Source organism: Coregonus lavaretus, assembly GCF_964263955.1.
Source record: "Coregonus lavaretus genome assembly, chromosome: 5".
Taxonomy (NCBI): domain Eukaryota; kingdom Metazoa; phylum Chordata; class Actinopteri; order Salmoniformes; family Salmonidae; genus Coregonus; species Coregonus lavaretus.
Genome location: NC_139992.1, coordinates 10,914,990 through 10,928,351, shown reverse-complemented (window position 1 = coordinate 10,928,351; position 13,362 = coordinate 10,914,990). Strand labels below are relative to the sequence as shown.

At 45.6% G+C, this 13,362-nt stretch overlaps 1 protein-coding gene across 1 annotated transcript in view; it reads left to right on the top strand.

The window, feature by feature from the left end:
• Positions 1-1,668: 1,668 nt before the first annotated feature.
• LOC311129758 (pleckstrin homology domain-containing family M member 3-like) overlaps positions 1,669-13,362 on the top strand; it is a 66,161-nt gene continuing 54,467 nt past the window's right edge. The window contains exons 1-2 of the mRNA XM_084162186.1: positions 1,669-1,698; positions 4,153-5,274. Of these exons, the coding sequence (XP_084018312.1) occupies positions 4,776-5,274 (499 nt within the window). The 5' untranslated portion in view covers positions 1,669-1,698; positions 4,153-4,775. The remainder of the gene's footprint in view (positions 1,699-4,152; positions 5,275-13,362) is intronic.

The following is a 13,362-nucleotide window of genomic DNA, read 5'->3' as shown; positions in this document are numbered from 1 at the left end:
TGTAGGTCAAGGAACGAGGCAGGGAGAGAGTGCTGTTAGATGTAAAAATTAGAAGGGGATATGGATAGAAATGGTCTTGTTCTTGAAGTTGACTCTACCTTATTTGCAATGTCAATCTCGTATCCACTTAGATTGAAAGGTTTGTTGTGTCTTTCTGGAAGAAGATGACAAATAATATGACAATGTCACTGACCAGGACATTGTACTCCACAAATATAATCAATATGGGACAAATTTGCATTTCTACTTTACTTGGCGAATTAACATTATTCATTTCGAGTATCCGAAGGAAGCAACCAATACCATTCAATATTAGTAGTTCGTGCTACATGTTATACAGTTGTGTTAAATGCCATGGTGTCCTTGAGGTTATCATACTATATTGCTCTATTTATTTGTATATCCCATTTGAAAATGCATTTATCCATTATAGTATTGAGCTATAAAACGTATCCAACTATAAGTCCCTCTCTGCTTCCTCCTGCATCTCTACCAAAGGCAGCTAGGCTCAATCGCTGACTGCCATAATTGTCTCTCCTCTCAGAACAAAATAAAAGAGAGGAGAGTTTGCTGGGACAAATAGCATTTAGCAAGAGTTCACATGCAGCTCTCTGTAGGTCATGCACAATATGGCGTCTGCAAGTTTACAGCTGCGGCTCATAGAGCCATTATCCCACAACAATGCTCCGGAGAGGAACATATTTGAGCACATTAGCCCGGGCAGGGCCCCCTCCTCCTTCATTAGAGAATGATTTTTTAAACGAGCCTAGACAATAAGCACATAGAAAGGGTACAGGGGGGCTCTGAGGGACTGAGGGAGGGGAGGTCGCAGATTTAGCCGAGAGAGCCCACGATAATTATTGTGTTTCTCTCGCTGGCTTGAAAGAGACTAGTGTTTCTATTTCTGTAGGGCCAGCACAATGGACGTTGGGTAGCTTCAAGCATCGCTAGCTTTGCCCCATTAGGAAAAAATATGCTCCGTTCTCTCCCTTCTCATCCCCCTTTCCTCCACCCCTCCACTCAGATTCGTCATTAGAGAAATGTCTTTATGACCTTTGTAGGAGGATTTTCAGTTTGATATGTGGCCCCCCCGCTGCTGTCATCTGCCTTAGTCACAAAATTAGTATTATATTGGTTTTGCAGCAACTGTAGGTTAATTTGTGTGATTTTGGGGGAATGGGTATGAAACAGGGTTGGAGTCATTTAAAAGGACATTAAATGTTCAGTTATAAAAAAGCTATGTTATTTTCATGTAAAACACACAGGGAGAATGAGACATAGGGATGCAGAATAAATTAGGCACAGATGCAGTAACTGAAAGGTTTGGCAACTCACCAAAAGTTTCTCAATTATTATTACAGACACTTGTGGAATAATTATTATGTTGTTTCCATTCATGTTGAGATTATAATTGCACCAGAATTATCATGTTAGTATTACCATACTATTGTATTATTACTTATAGAATAAATTATTCTTCCCATGCCATTGCAGAATTGACAACTCTCTACAGTAATTTCTCTGAACTGATCTGTGGAAAATGAATGGTTGAGAATCAGGACACCCCTTCTCCAGAATGCATGGCCAACTCACACAAGTTGCAAGAGACGGAACATTTAATGAAGGAACTATCAGGTCTATCCGGTGAACGTTTTTCTCTGACGGACCAGAAAATGACATATTTGTAAACAGAATCAGGTGAGTCACGACTTGTTAATTATTATTTCGAGACCGCGTCTGTGGGTATTTAGCTGGTGTTTTTGTTCGAACAACGATATGAACAAATATTGATAAATATTTGCGTGAGTAGCTAGATGGTTTTAACCCTAGAATCGAAATTACATTGTTCAAGGATGGAGGCTAGCTGACGTTGTTAGCTAACGTTAGCTTGCTAGCTAGATGATGGACATTCACACCTGCTAGCTAACGGAGCCGTTTATCTCGCTAGTTTGGTAGGCAAGCTCTACTAAGTGTTGTTTCTGTGCTAGTTTGGGACAAGCTAACTAGCTAGCTAACTATGTCAGTGAACCACTCAACCAGGATGTAGCTGGTCTGGATGTCTATGTAAAACAGGAACTAACTAGCTAGGATAGCTGCATTGATTGCATTGTTGCATGCTGCACTGTTGTCAGAAGTTGTAAGGAAGGCACCTGTCTTGACAGCGCTGTCCCCTTGTATTGATCAATGAATTGCTAACTACACCAGAGCCAGTCCTTCAGTTAGTTACCTCATTCATGTCAAATGAATAGATAAAATACAGATGTGTAGACTACATGCTGATGCACGCACACACACACACACATACACACACACCGGTCCTAGCTACTGCAATGAGGGAAGATTTGATGCCTGATGTGTGAGAGGGATATAAATAGACAGTCAGTGAGGAGGGACAGTGTGCTTCTGTGTCACACCAGCTAGTCTGCTGGGGAAGTTGAGGACACACTGTCGTGACTCTGCTGCTGCTGGTGCTGCTTGCCTCAAACAGTCATGCACTAGGTCACTCATGTCAAATGTCACCAGGATATGATTTGTGGTTCCTTTTTTACATGTGCTCTTGGGGATGGTTGAATATGTTTTTCTAGTTTTGGGCCGGGCGTTCTCTTTAGTGCAGGATGATTGTCTGTGGGATGATAATTTGCTATGAACATAGCGATGATGACATAATGTTTCATTGGAGGATGCAGTGAACTCATTGCTGTAGAGAGATTGATGAGTCAGATACCTGTAGCTACTGTAGCTGAAGTTGTACCTGGAGTTGCAGTCACACCCTGCCCAGGGCTCCCCCAGGGGCTTGTTGTCACAGTGACGACATTCCGAAGCACAGCCTCATCTGGCCTGGCTGCCCTCCTTGATCAATCCTCCTTGATCCATCCACCTCACCCTCCCTCCACCCCATCCCCTCTCCTGGGCGATATGGCCTAAAAATGATATCTTTTTTTTTTCAGACTTATGGGCGATTCACGATATATACACTACATGACCAAAAGTCCATATGTCTGATTCTCTTGGACCAAACCTCAAATGCAAATAGCGAATTGAAACTGCTTGTCAGAGAGGAAGAAGTGATCTCTCATCTTTGTTGTTGTGAGTGGCAGGAGGCAGGGCTTGGTGTGTGTGTTTGTAACTGGGAAGGTGCACAGCACAGAAGGCGAGACCAAAAAGACAACATGAAAACAAGCAGACATAAACGCATTTATTTTTTATAAAACTCGATTGTTGTGATACAGGCATTTGGAATATCATGCTAAAACAATCAAATTAATTTGATATATTGCCCAGCCCTAACCTCACCCTCTCTCCACCCCGTAACTTCACCCCCTCTCCTCATCCCCTCTCCTTTTCACCTCACCTCCTCTCCTCACCCCCTCTCCTTCTCACCTCACCCCCTCACCTCCTCACCCTCTCACCTCACCCCATCTCCTCACCTCACCCCCTCCCTCCCTCCAACTCACCCCTCTCCTCTCCGTCCCTCCGTCCCTCCAACTTACCTCAGCCCCTCTCCTCTCCTCACTCCCTCTCCTTACATCACCCACCCCCCCTTTCCCAGTGAAGTGCTGACTGTATGCCATCCAGGGACTGGCTAGTGGCGATGTCCTCTAAATAATTCATGTCTGGAAGAAAGTGAAAGAACCAGAGCTGGGAGGGAGCAAGGGGATGGAAGGAAAATTGATGGGCCTGTCAGTGACAGAGGGAGAGAGGTAGCGAGGGATGAGGAGTCAGACGCTGCTTCGCGGAGGAAGAGAACAATTAGAACAAACCCTGACAGTGAGAGGCTAAACTGTCTGGAGTGTGAACCCCGCCCAAACCAGGTTGGTCCATGCCTGAGGCACAGGTTAGCTGTCTGTGTGTTAGACTAGGCTATTCCATTTACTCCCTCTACCTGGGTTGATCCGAACAGTCGAGGGAGCATCCGATGGTTGAGGGCAACAGATTGATTGTAGGTAATTGTCTTTGATTTACAATAGGTTTATGAGCCAAGATTGTTGGCAGTGTTTGTAAACTGTTGTTATCTGTCAACTGGATAATGCGTATGTTGTTTGATGAGATCAGGAAATGTTAAGCTTGCTAAGCCTTGTTCATTGCTTAACATATCTGATAATCAACTGACATGCTTCCTTTTTTTGTTCCCTTTTCTTTCCCATGACACAGTGAAGCCTCAAATTGTCCCCTTTTGATGACATCATCATCCAACGTGGAGGAGGAACATTGTTCTTTGTTACACACATCCTCATGTGGATTCATGTGAGAGCTATTTTTCTCTCTCTCACTCACTCACTCACTCACTCACTCACTCACTCACTCACTCACTCACTCACTCACTCACTCACTCACTCACTCACTCACTCACTCTCTCACACACACACACACACACACACACACACACACACACACACACACACACACACACACACACAGAGAGAGAGAGAGCCATTGGCCTGTGTAAGAAAAGCAGTGCCACCCCAAAACTGTGCCATGAGAATTTCTGGCAAAGGCCAGAGCTAGCATAAACTCAATAGGAGTGTCCGCCTCTAGCTAGTTGATTAACAGAGCTGTGTTAAAGAGGAATTGTTTTCCTGGAAGGAGCCCAGCCCTCGAGGAACACCATCCACTTAGGCGGCCTCCCTCTGGGGCTCAGACTGCAGATGCTTCAGCTGCGAGGTCCAGAGCCGCTTGGATCCTCCCCTGCCCAGAGAACCACCCAGCCCCATAGAGAACCACCACCACCCCGCCTGCCCTAACAGCCTCCACGCGGGGCCCAGCCAAGGAGCACCATGGAGGGGCTGGAGGTGGAGGATATTAGCCCTGCCCTGGAGGCCACTGAGGACTTCCTACACTGCCTGGATGGAGGTGGAGTCCAGGGAGGGGAGGGGGTATGGCAGCCCAGGCAGCACCACCCCAAGCTGCAGGAGATGTCTGTAGCCCTGTGGAAGCTGAGCTCTAGCGGGGTGTGGGGCCTGCTGGCCGGGGAACAGGGGACTGAGGTGTCCCCGCGTAACGTGGCCTGGGCTGACCAACCCTCGGCCTTCAGCGTGCTGGGTCTGAGGCAGGGGAAAAGGAGCCGTGCTCGTTCCACTAACGACCTGGCTGCCCACACCAAGGACACCAACAACACCTCCTCTAACTCCTCCAACGCCGCCTTTAAGAAAGGCCATAACCGCTCGCGGTCTGATGTTAACTACCGGCCGTCCTACATGGACAACGCTAACGGCCTGCCTGCTGTGGACAAGAACACACTGAAGAACATGGCTCTCAACGACCAGAGAGAAGAAGGTAAGGCAGGAAGGAAGAGTGTGTCCTTCTTTGGTTAGCTGATAAGGACATACTGCCTATTTATTATTGGTTGATACTCAAATCAATATCAGTGTCTATGAGCTTCAAACAAATCTTTAAAATGTTTGCTAAATAGGCTATCATGACATGTACTTAGTAGAGCTAGGACGATAAACCGAAAATTATTGACACTGACCATACCAATTAAATTATGGACGCCGACCATACCGATCAAATTATGGACGCTGACCATACCGATCAAATTATGGACGCCGACCATACCGATCAAATTATGGACGCCGACCATACCGATCAAATTATCGTAGGGATTTTGCTGATATTGTTCGTTATGGAAAGTTTGAAATGAAATAAGTTTACTAATATGGGTGATCGTTAATGGGACAATTGATGGCTATAACCATCAAACTAGCAGTAGTAGTTTAAAGGATAATAAAAAATAAAACTGTGGTGCACATGCTTGTTATAAACGTATCTTTCTATTTATCATTATCACATTAATTCAAGCAATATATTGCCCAGTTTAAGTACTTAGAGGAAATGTGTCTTGATAGCCTATGTCAGAGAATAGATTCAGTTTAGGACTAGCTTCCACTTCCACGTTATGAAGATGATTTCAGCATCCTACAGAAAACAATTGGGCCTAAGCTGTACTGCAGCAGCCAGCATAGGATTCTTCTGGAACTGAGCTTCCACAGCAGTGGCCTGTCAGGATGTGGTGAATAATACCAACCTCCCTGACCCATTGTTTAGTCTGCTTGTTTTTGTTTGTTTAGGGATGTGAGTGTGAAGATCTTCACCAAAGACCATAATAGGATGTAATAGGATGCATTCTGTCACCAAACAGACCCAAATGAGGAGAAAGAGAGAGGCCCAATTATCCCTCAAATTAGGAAGGATTAGCATAGGACTGAAAAGGCCTTAGTTGGCTCTAGGCAGGGAGGAGGGATGGACGGATGGATAGTTAGGCTTCACAAGAGGATGGTAAAAGCTGAGGGCTGCATTCAACAGCACTTAGCATCAGAAGATATACTGCTGTTTGCCAGTCATTATAGTTGGCAATGCTTTTATACACTCTAGCCTAATTGTATCCTCTCATGCCCTGTAACATATTTCCATGACATTTGATGACGTGTGTACTGTGTAGGTAGGCCTAGGCTAGGGCCTATCTCTTCTTAGGAAAAAACTCAGCATATCCGTTTAATTGCTAAGAGAGAAAACCATGACATCCCCTAACTCTCCACTACCTTGAATAACATGGGGGTCCTCTGCAGTTAATGTTTTCACATCGGATGCAATAGGGGAAGGAGGCTTTGGAGCCGCTGGCATGCAAGAATGCGCTCACCCTGTACCACCGCCACCGGTAACGGTTCCCTATAACGAGCCCAGCCCACGCACTGCTGCTGTGTCCTGGTGGGGTGACATTTACTGATTTCCTCAGCAGCAGCAACACACACACACACACACTAATGCTGATGGATCTGTTGATTTCAGCATGCGCCAGCGCGAGAGAGTGGGCGTCACTGAGCCATCTACCTTCAGCTGTCAGTGTTATAGTGCTGTAGGGGTTTTACTTAATTTACCACTCTACTCGTTAATTTTTTTATTGTCGTCTTAAGACATTCGACCAGACATGTACCTCAGGGATTTGAATGTATAGCCTAGCTTTATTACCTGTTAATTGGTCTTTCCATTGGTTCATTCATCTAATGAATCTCTGTTCTTTTGGCTTTTGATTTAATTAGGGACACCACAGAATTAAGTAGAACACTTAATATATGTATCTCTATGTTAGGAATGTTGTCTTTACTGGGAAAAAAATAGTTATTCCTGTCCTCTTTGGGTCTGTCTGTCATGGTGTCCAGGAATCACCAACTACTACTTCTTTAAAGGCCAAAGTTATAAAATGGCAGTTGTTGTTATGATTGGCTGTCCCAGTCCTTGTTCTGTCTGGGTGTGGCAGTCAGTCATTACAGTAAGAGTGACTGCTCTAGCAATTCTATCTGCCCTTTATGTCTTTGGCAGGTTTAGCTAAGTGAGCTAACCTAACCAGTACTCCCTATTCCCGGTACAAACCTCCCCCCAAATTACACCCTGGCCCCTGCTACAGTGTTTATCATCACGTCCCCGTGTAAGCCTTAAGGTAGCTGCTTCCCAGCCGAAACAGTTCGGAAGAGTTCGTGCATATGTTATAATGACACTGTGTGACGTTTTTGTTCGTTTTGGACTTCAGTGAGGGTTGTTCGGGCACACAACGTTTTCTAGAGGCAAGCTGAATTTCGGAGCTGAACTCTACTCCCCTTCGTTGGTGATTGGTCAACAGTAGGGATTCGTCAATAAAGTCTTTGTTGTCATTCAACAAGAGACGACTCGTTTTCATGCACATTTTTTCATTGAAAAATACTACACCAAACATCTTACTTAGATGTAGAATTACGTGACAAAATCTCCTCTGCAAAAATGTCAAAATTAATGACAGATTCCTTGAGTAATTTTAGATTAATTCTGACTATTTTGATGAAGCGTATACTGGCTACGGCATCTCAAAATAGACAAACGGTACTATTAGCAATTTTATTTTCTCATTTTTCAAGCGAACATATTTTAAGGGAGTATGCGAGCACACTCGTTCGGTTCAGCTAGCCGAGTTCAGCTAGGCGCCAGCTGAACTGAAGTGGGATATCCTAGTTCAGCGTTTTGACAGCAGGGTTGAGGCAATTGGGCCCGAGGCTGTGTGGCGTAACATTAGCTTGTTTAGGTCTCACAGCGTTAACTCCGTTCCATCTCATATTGCTCAAATAGACAGCAAACCTGGTTTCAAAAAACAGATAAAGCAACACCTCACGGCACAACTCCTCTCCCCTATTTGACCTAGATAGTTTGTGTGTATGTATTCATATGTAGGCTACGTGTGCCTTTAAAAATGTTTTATGTAGTTCTGTCCTTGAGCTGTTCTTGTCTATTAATGTTCTGTATTATGTCATGTTTTGTGTGGACCTCAGGAAGAGTAGCTTTTGCAACAGCTAATGGGAATCCTAATAAAATACCAAAACACACGGCTCTAACTGCCATTTCCTGCAATCTAGAGCAAAAAATTGCCTTATATGAAAGCAAAGAAAGAAAAGGAAAATAAATGATTTGGGGAGAACCCTGGGACACACCACCACCGTTCTTTACCTCAGTTATTTAAAAAGCAGGAAGGAATGGGAACTAGAGGGGGGTAAAGGGACCATTGTCCATTTTAACCACATTTAGCCTAGTTTTTATGAGCATTTTCTAAAATTATTAGGCTAGTTCATTTAGTGAAGCTATTAAGCTATCAATAGGGGACAAAGCACAGCTACAAGGCACCATTGTAAGTTGAGTATAATATGAAGTGACGGCTCAGACACCAACAATGAGTTCATAAGATGTCCTCTCCTCACCTGCCTCTGGGCCAGACCATTCACGTCACGTTAATGTTAAGTCCCTGTGACGTTTCAGCAACGCTATCGCATCAGGTGGCCAGGACAGGCCAGGACAGCCAGTTAAATTCAGTGGAGTTGTAGGACTTTGTAGGGCTAGACCGCTGCTGGTTGACCAAGCCCAGCAAAGCAGAGCAAAGCGCAGACTGCTAATTGAGTCATGTCCGTGTGCCTTGCTTCCTCTGTAGCGTGAAATGAACAGTGACCTGCTCCACACCCACATGCTCACAGGAGCCTTTGAAGCCCAGGGGGACAGGCGAGCCCCCTAGCACCCCCCACCCTCGTCTGAGTGGCTCCCGAAAGCCAAAGCACAGCGGTCTGGTTGTCTGCCCCGGGCTTTGCTCTTGGCATCTGCTCCTCTCACAGTAACAGTGGTTAGTAACAGTAGTAACAGTAGTAACAGTGGTTAGTAACAGTGGTTAGTAACAGTGGTTAGTAACAGTGGTTAGTAACAGTGGTTAGTAACAGTGGTTAGTAACAGTAGTAACAGTGGTTAGTAACAGTAGTAACAGTGGTTAGTAACAGTGGTTAGTAACAGTGGTTAGTAACAGTGGTTAGTAACAGTGGTTAGTAACAGTGGTTAGTAACAGTGGTTAGTAACAGTAGTAACAGTGGTTAGTAACAGTAGTAACAGTGGTTAGTAACAGTGGTTAGTAACGGTAGTAACAGTGGTTAGTAACAGTAGTAACAGTGGTTAATAACAGTGGTTAGTAACAGTAGTAACAGTGGTTAGTAACAGTGGTTAGTAACAGTGGTTAGTAACAGTAGTAACAGTGGTTAGTAACAGTAGTAACAGTGGTTAGTAACAGGAGTAACAGTGGTTAGTAACAGTGGTTAGTAACAGGAGTAACAGTGGTTAGTAACAGTAGTAACAGTGGTTAGTAACAGTAGTAACAGTGATTAATAACAGTGGTTAGTAACAGTAGTAACAGTGGTTAATAACAGTGGTTAGTAACAGTAGTAACAGTGGTTAGTAACAGTGGTTAGTAACAGTGGTTAGTAACAGTGGTTAGTAACAGTAGTAACAGTGGTTAGTAACAGTAGTAACAGTGGTTAGTAACAGTAGTAACAGTGGTTAGTAACAGGAGTAACAGTGGTTAGTAACAGTGGTTAGTAACAGTGGTTAGTAACAGTGGTTAGTAACAGTGGTTAGTAACAGTGGTTAGTAACAGTGGTTAGTAACAGTGGTTAGTAACAGTGGTTAGTAACAGGAGTAACAGTGGTTAGTAACAGGAGTAACAGTGGTTAGTAACAGGAGTAACAGTGGTTAGTAACAGGAGTAACAGTGGTTAGTAACAGTAGTAACAGTGGTTAGTAACAGTGGTTAGTAACAGTGGTTAGTAACAGTAGTAACAGTGGTTAGTAACAGTAGTAACAGTGGTTAGTAACAGTAGTAACAATAAAGGCCGCTACACACTTCATGCAAACAGAGCGACGGAGCGTCGTATACGGTCCATTCCAAAATTTTAGCCACACAAAAGTACGTAGAACTACGTGCGAAAACGACATTCAGACGCTGCGTTTGCGTAGTTTACGTGAAGTGTGTAGCGGCCTTAACAGTAAAGGCTAGTACAGGGATGCACTGAAATGAACTGTAGTTGTCCTACTTTTTTTTTTCTTAATCCCTGCCAATTGATTATCAGTTATCATTGATTGGTCAAGGACTACACACACCTGTTAATAATAATAATATGCCATTTAGCAGACGCTTTTATCCAAAGCGACTTACAGTCATGTGTGCATACATTTTTACGTATGGTTATGTCCCGGGGATCTAATCTACCAATTGAGCTACAGAGTGTAACTAGGTTTCTGATAAGGATAAGGACGAAAACAAGTATACGTAACCCTAACCCAAGAGTTGTGTTCCCCTGATATGATATTCTAGGCCTAGAGTTGTGTTACCCTGATATGATATTCTAGGGCTAGAGTTGCGTTCCCCCTGATATGATAGTTTAGGCCTTGAGTTGTTCCCCTGATATGATATTCTAGGCCTATAGTGAGCTGGAGAGTTACAGATAAGGAAAACGTCTCCTATGTGTCTCATGGGGCGGGTATTTCCAGTTCAGCGTCATCATGCCGTTTGGCTTTAGCAATGCTCCGGGGACGCTGGTAGGTAGATGGAATCTCACCCCAGTCCGTCTGCACCCTACGTGCAGCAAACAGCACAAGTCAAAACCCATATCCACTGAGCAGGAAGCTGAGAGATGATATTCAAAAAGGAGGAATGTAAAAGAAAAGAGATAAAGAAAGGAGTGTGTGAAAGAAACGGATGGAGGGAGGGAGGAAGGGCAGAGAGAGGGTGTTTATGACCTCCGAGGAAGCACTTTTACAGCTAGCCCTGCTGACCTGGACATTCAGACCTGGACATTCAGACCTGGACATGATCTGGTAAAGAGCATGTCAAAAGTGCTATCAGTCCTGAGTGGTGCAACGGTCTATGGCACTGCATCGCAGTGCTTGAGGCGTCACTACAGACCCGGGTTCGATCCCAGGCTGTGTCACAACCGGCACAGACCGGGAGTCTCATAGGGCGGCGCACAATTGGCCCAGTGTCGTCTGGGTAAGGGGAGGGTTTGGCGGGGGGGCTTTACTTGGCTCATCGTGCTCTAGCGACTCCTTGTGGCTTGCCTGGCGCCTGCAGGCTGACTTCGGTAGTCAGTTGAACAGTGTTTCCTCCGACACATTGTTGCAGCTGGATTCCGGGTTAAACGGGCGGGTGTTAAGGAGCGCGGTTTGGCGGGTCATGTTTCGGAGGACGCATGACTCGACATTCGCCTCTCCCGAGCCCGTTGGGGAGTTGCAGCGAAGAGACAAGATCGTAATTGAAATTGGGAGAAGGGGGGGAATACTACAACAACAATATATATATATATATATATACAGTACCAGTCAAATGTTTGTACACACCTACTCATTCAAGAGTTTTTCTTTATTCTTAACTATTTTCTACATTGTAGAATAATAGTGAAGACATCAAAACTATGAAATAACACATACAGTGAGGGGAAAAAAGTATTTGATCCCCTGCTGATTTTGTACGTTTGCCCACTGACAAAGACATGATCAGTCTATAATTTTAATGTAAGGTTTATTTGAACAGTGAGAGACAGAATAACAACAAAAAATTCCAGAAAAACGCATGTCAAAAATGTTATAAATTGATTTGCATTTTAATGAGGGAAATAAGTATTTGACCCCTCTGCAAAACATGACTTAGTACTTGGTGGCAAAACCCTTGTTGGCAATTACATTTACATCATTTAGCAGACGCTCTTATCACAGAGGTCAGGCGTTTCTTGTAGTTGGCCACCAGGTTTGCACACATCTCAGGAGGGATTTTGTCCCACTCCTCTTTGCAGATCTTCTCCAAGTCATTAAGGTTTCGAGCCTGACGTTTGGCAACTCGAACCTTCAGCTCCCTCCACAGATTTTCTATGGGATTAAGGTCTGGAGACTGGCTAGGCCACTCCAGGACCTTAATGTGCTTCTTCTTGAGCCACTCCTTTGTTGCCTTGGCCGTGTGTTTTGGGTCATTGTCATGCTGGAATACCCATCCACGACCCATTTTCAATGCCCTGGCTGAGGGAAGGAGGTTCTCACCCAAGATTTGACAGTACATGGCCCCGTCCATCGTCCCATTGATGCGGTGAAGTTGTCCTGTCCCCTTAGCAGAAAAACACCCCCAAAGCATAATGTTTCCACTTCCATGTTTTACAGTGGGCATGGTGTTCTTGGGGTCATAGGCAGCATTCCTCCTCCTCCAAACACGTTTCGTTTGTTGTTTTGTTGTGTGTTTAGTCGTCAATAAACATGAATGCATATCACGCTGCGCCTTGGTCCGTCTCGTCCGTAAACGATCGTGACAGAAGATCCCACCAATCCTGGATCAAGCAGCGTGACGAGGAGAGAGGATGGACTTGGGAGGAGATGAGCGAGAGTCTGGCAAGAGGGATGGAGGCCATGATCACGGGGGAGAGACAAGCCCAAAACATTTTTAGGGGGGGGGGCTCACGCCGTGGACGACGAGGCAGCAGGAGGCCGCGATAGAGCGGTTCAGCCGTTTAGCACAGGAAGCCGCCAGATTAAGGGGGTCATTGGTTCAGAGGGAACAGAAGGAAAGTGTAGAGGCACGGCGAGAGGAGCTGGTTAGGCAGCAGAAGGAGCGGGGGTTAATGAAGGAACCCAGTCCCGCTCCTCACACCAATCAAGTGGTGCGTGTCGCCAGTCCGGTCCGGCCCGTTCCTGATTCCCGCACTAAGCCAGTGGTGGGTGTTCCCAGTAAGGTTCGGCCCGTTCCTGCTCCTCGCATCAAGCCAGTGGTGCGCGTCGCCAGCCCGGCCCGGCCTGTTCCTGCTCCCCGCACCAGGCCAGTGGTGCGTGTCGCCAGTCCGGTACGGCCCGTTCCTGCTCCCCGCACCAAGCCAGTGGTGCGCGTCGTCAGCCCAGTCCGGCCCGTTCCTGCTCCCCGCATCAAGCCAGTGGTGCGCGTCATCAGCCAAGTCCGGCCCGTTCCTGCTCCCCGCACCAAGCCAGTGGTGCGCGTCGTCAGCCCAGTCCGGCCCGTTCCTGCTCCCCGCATCAAGCCAGTGGTGCGCGTCGTCAG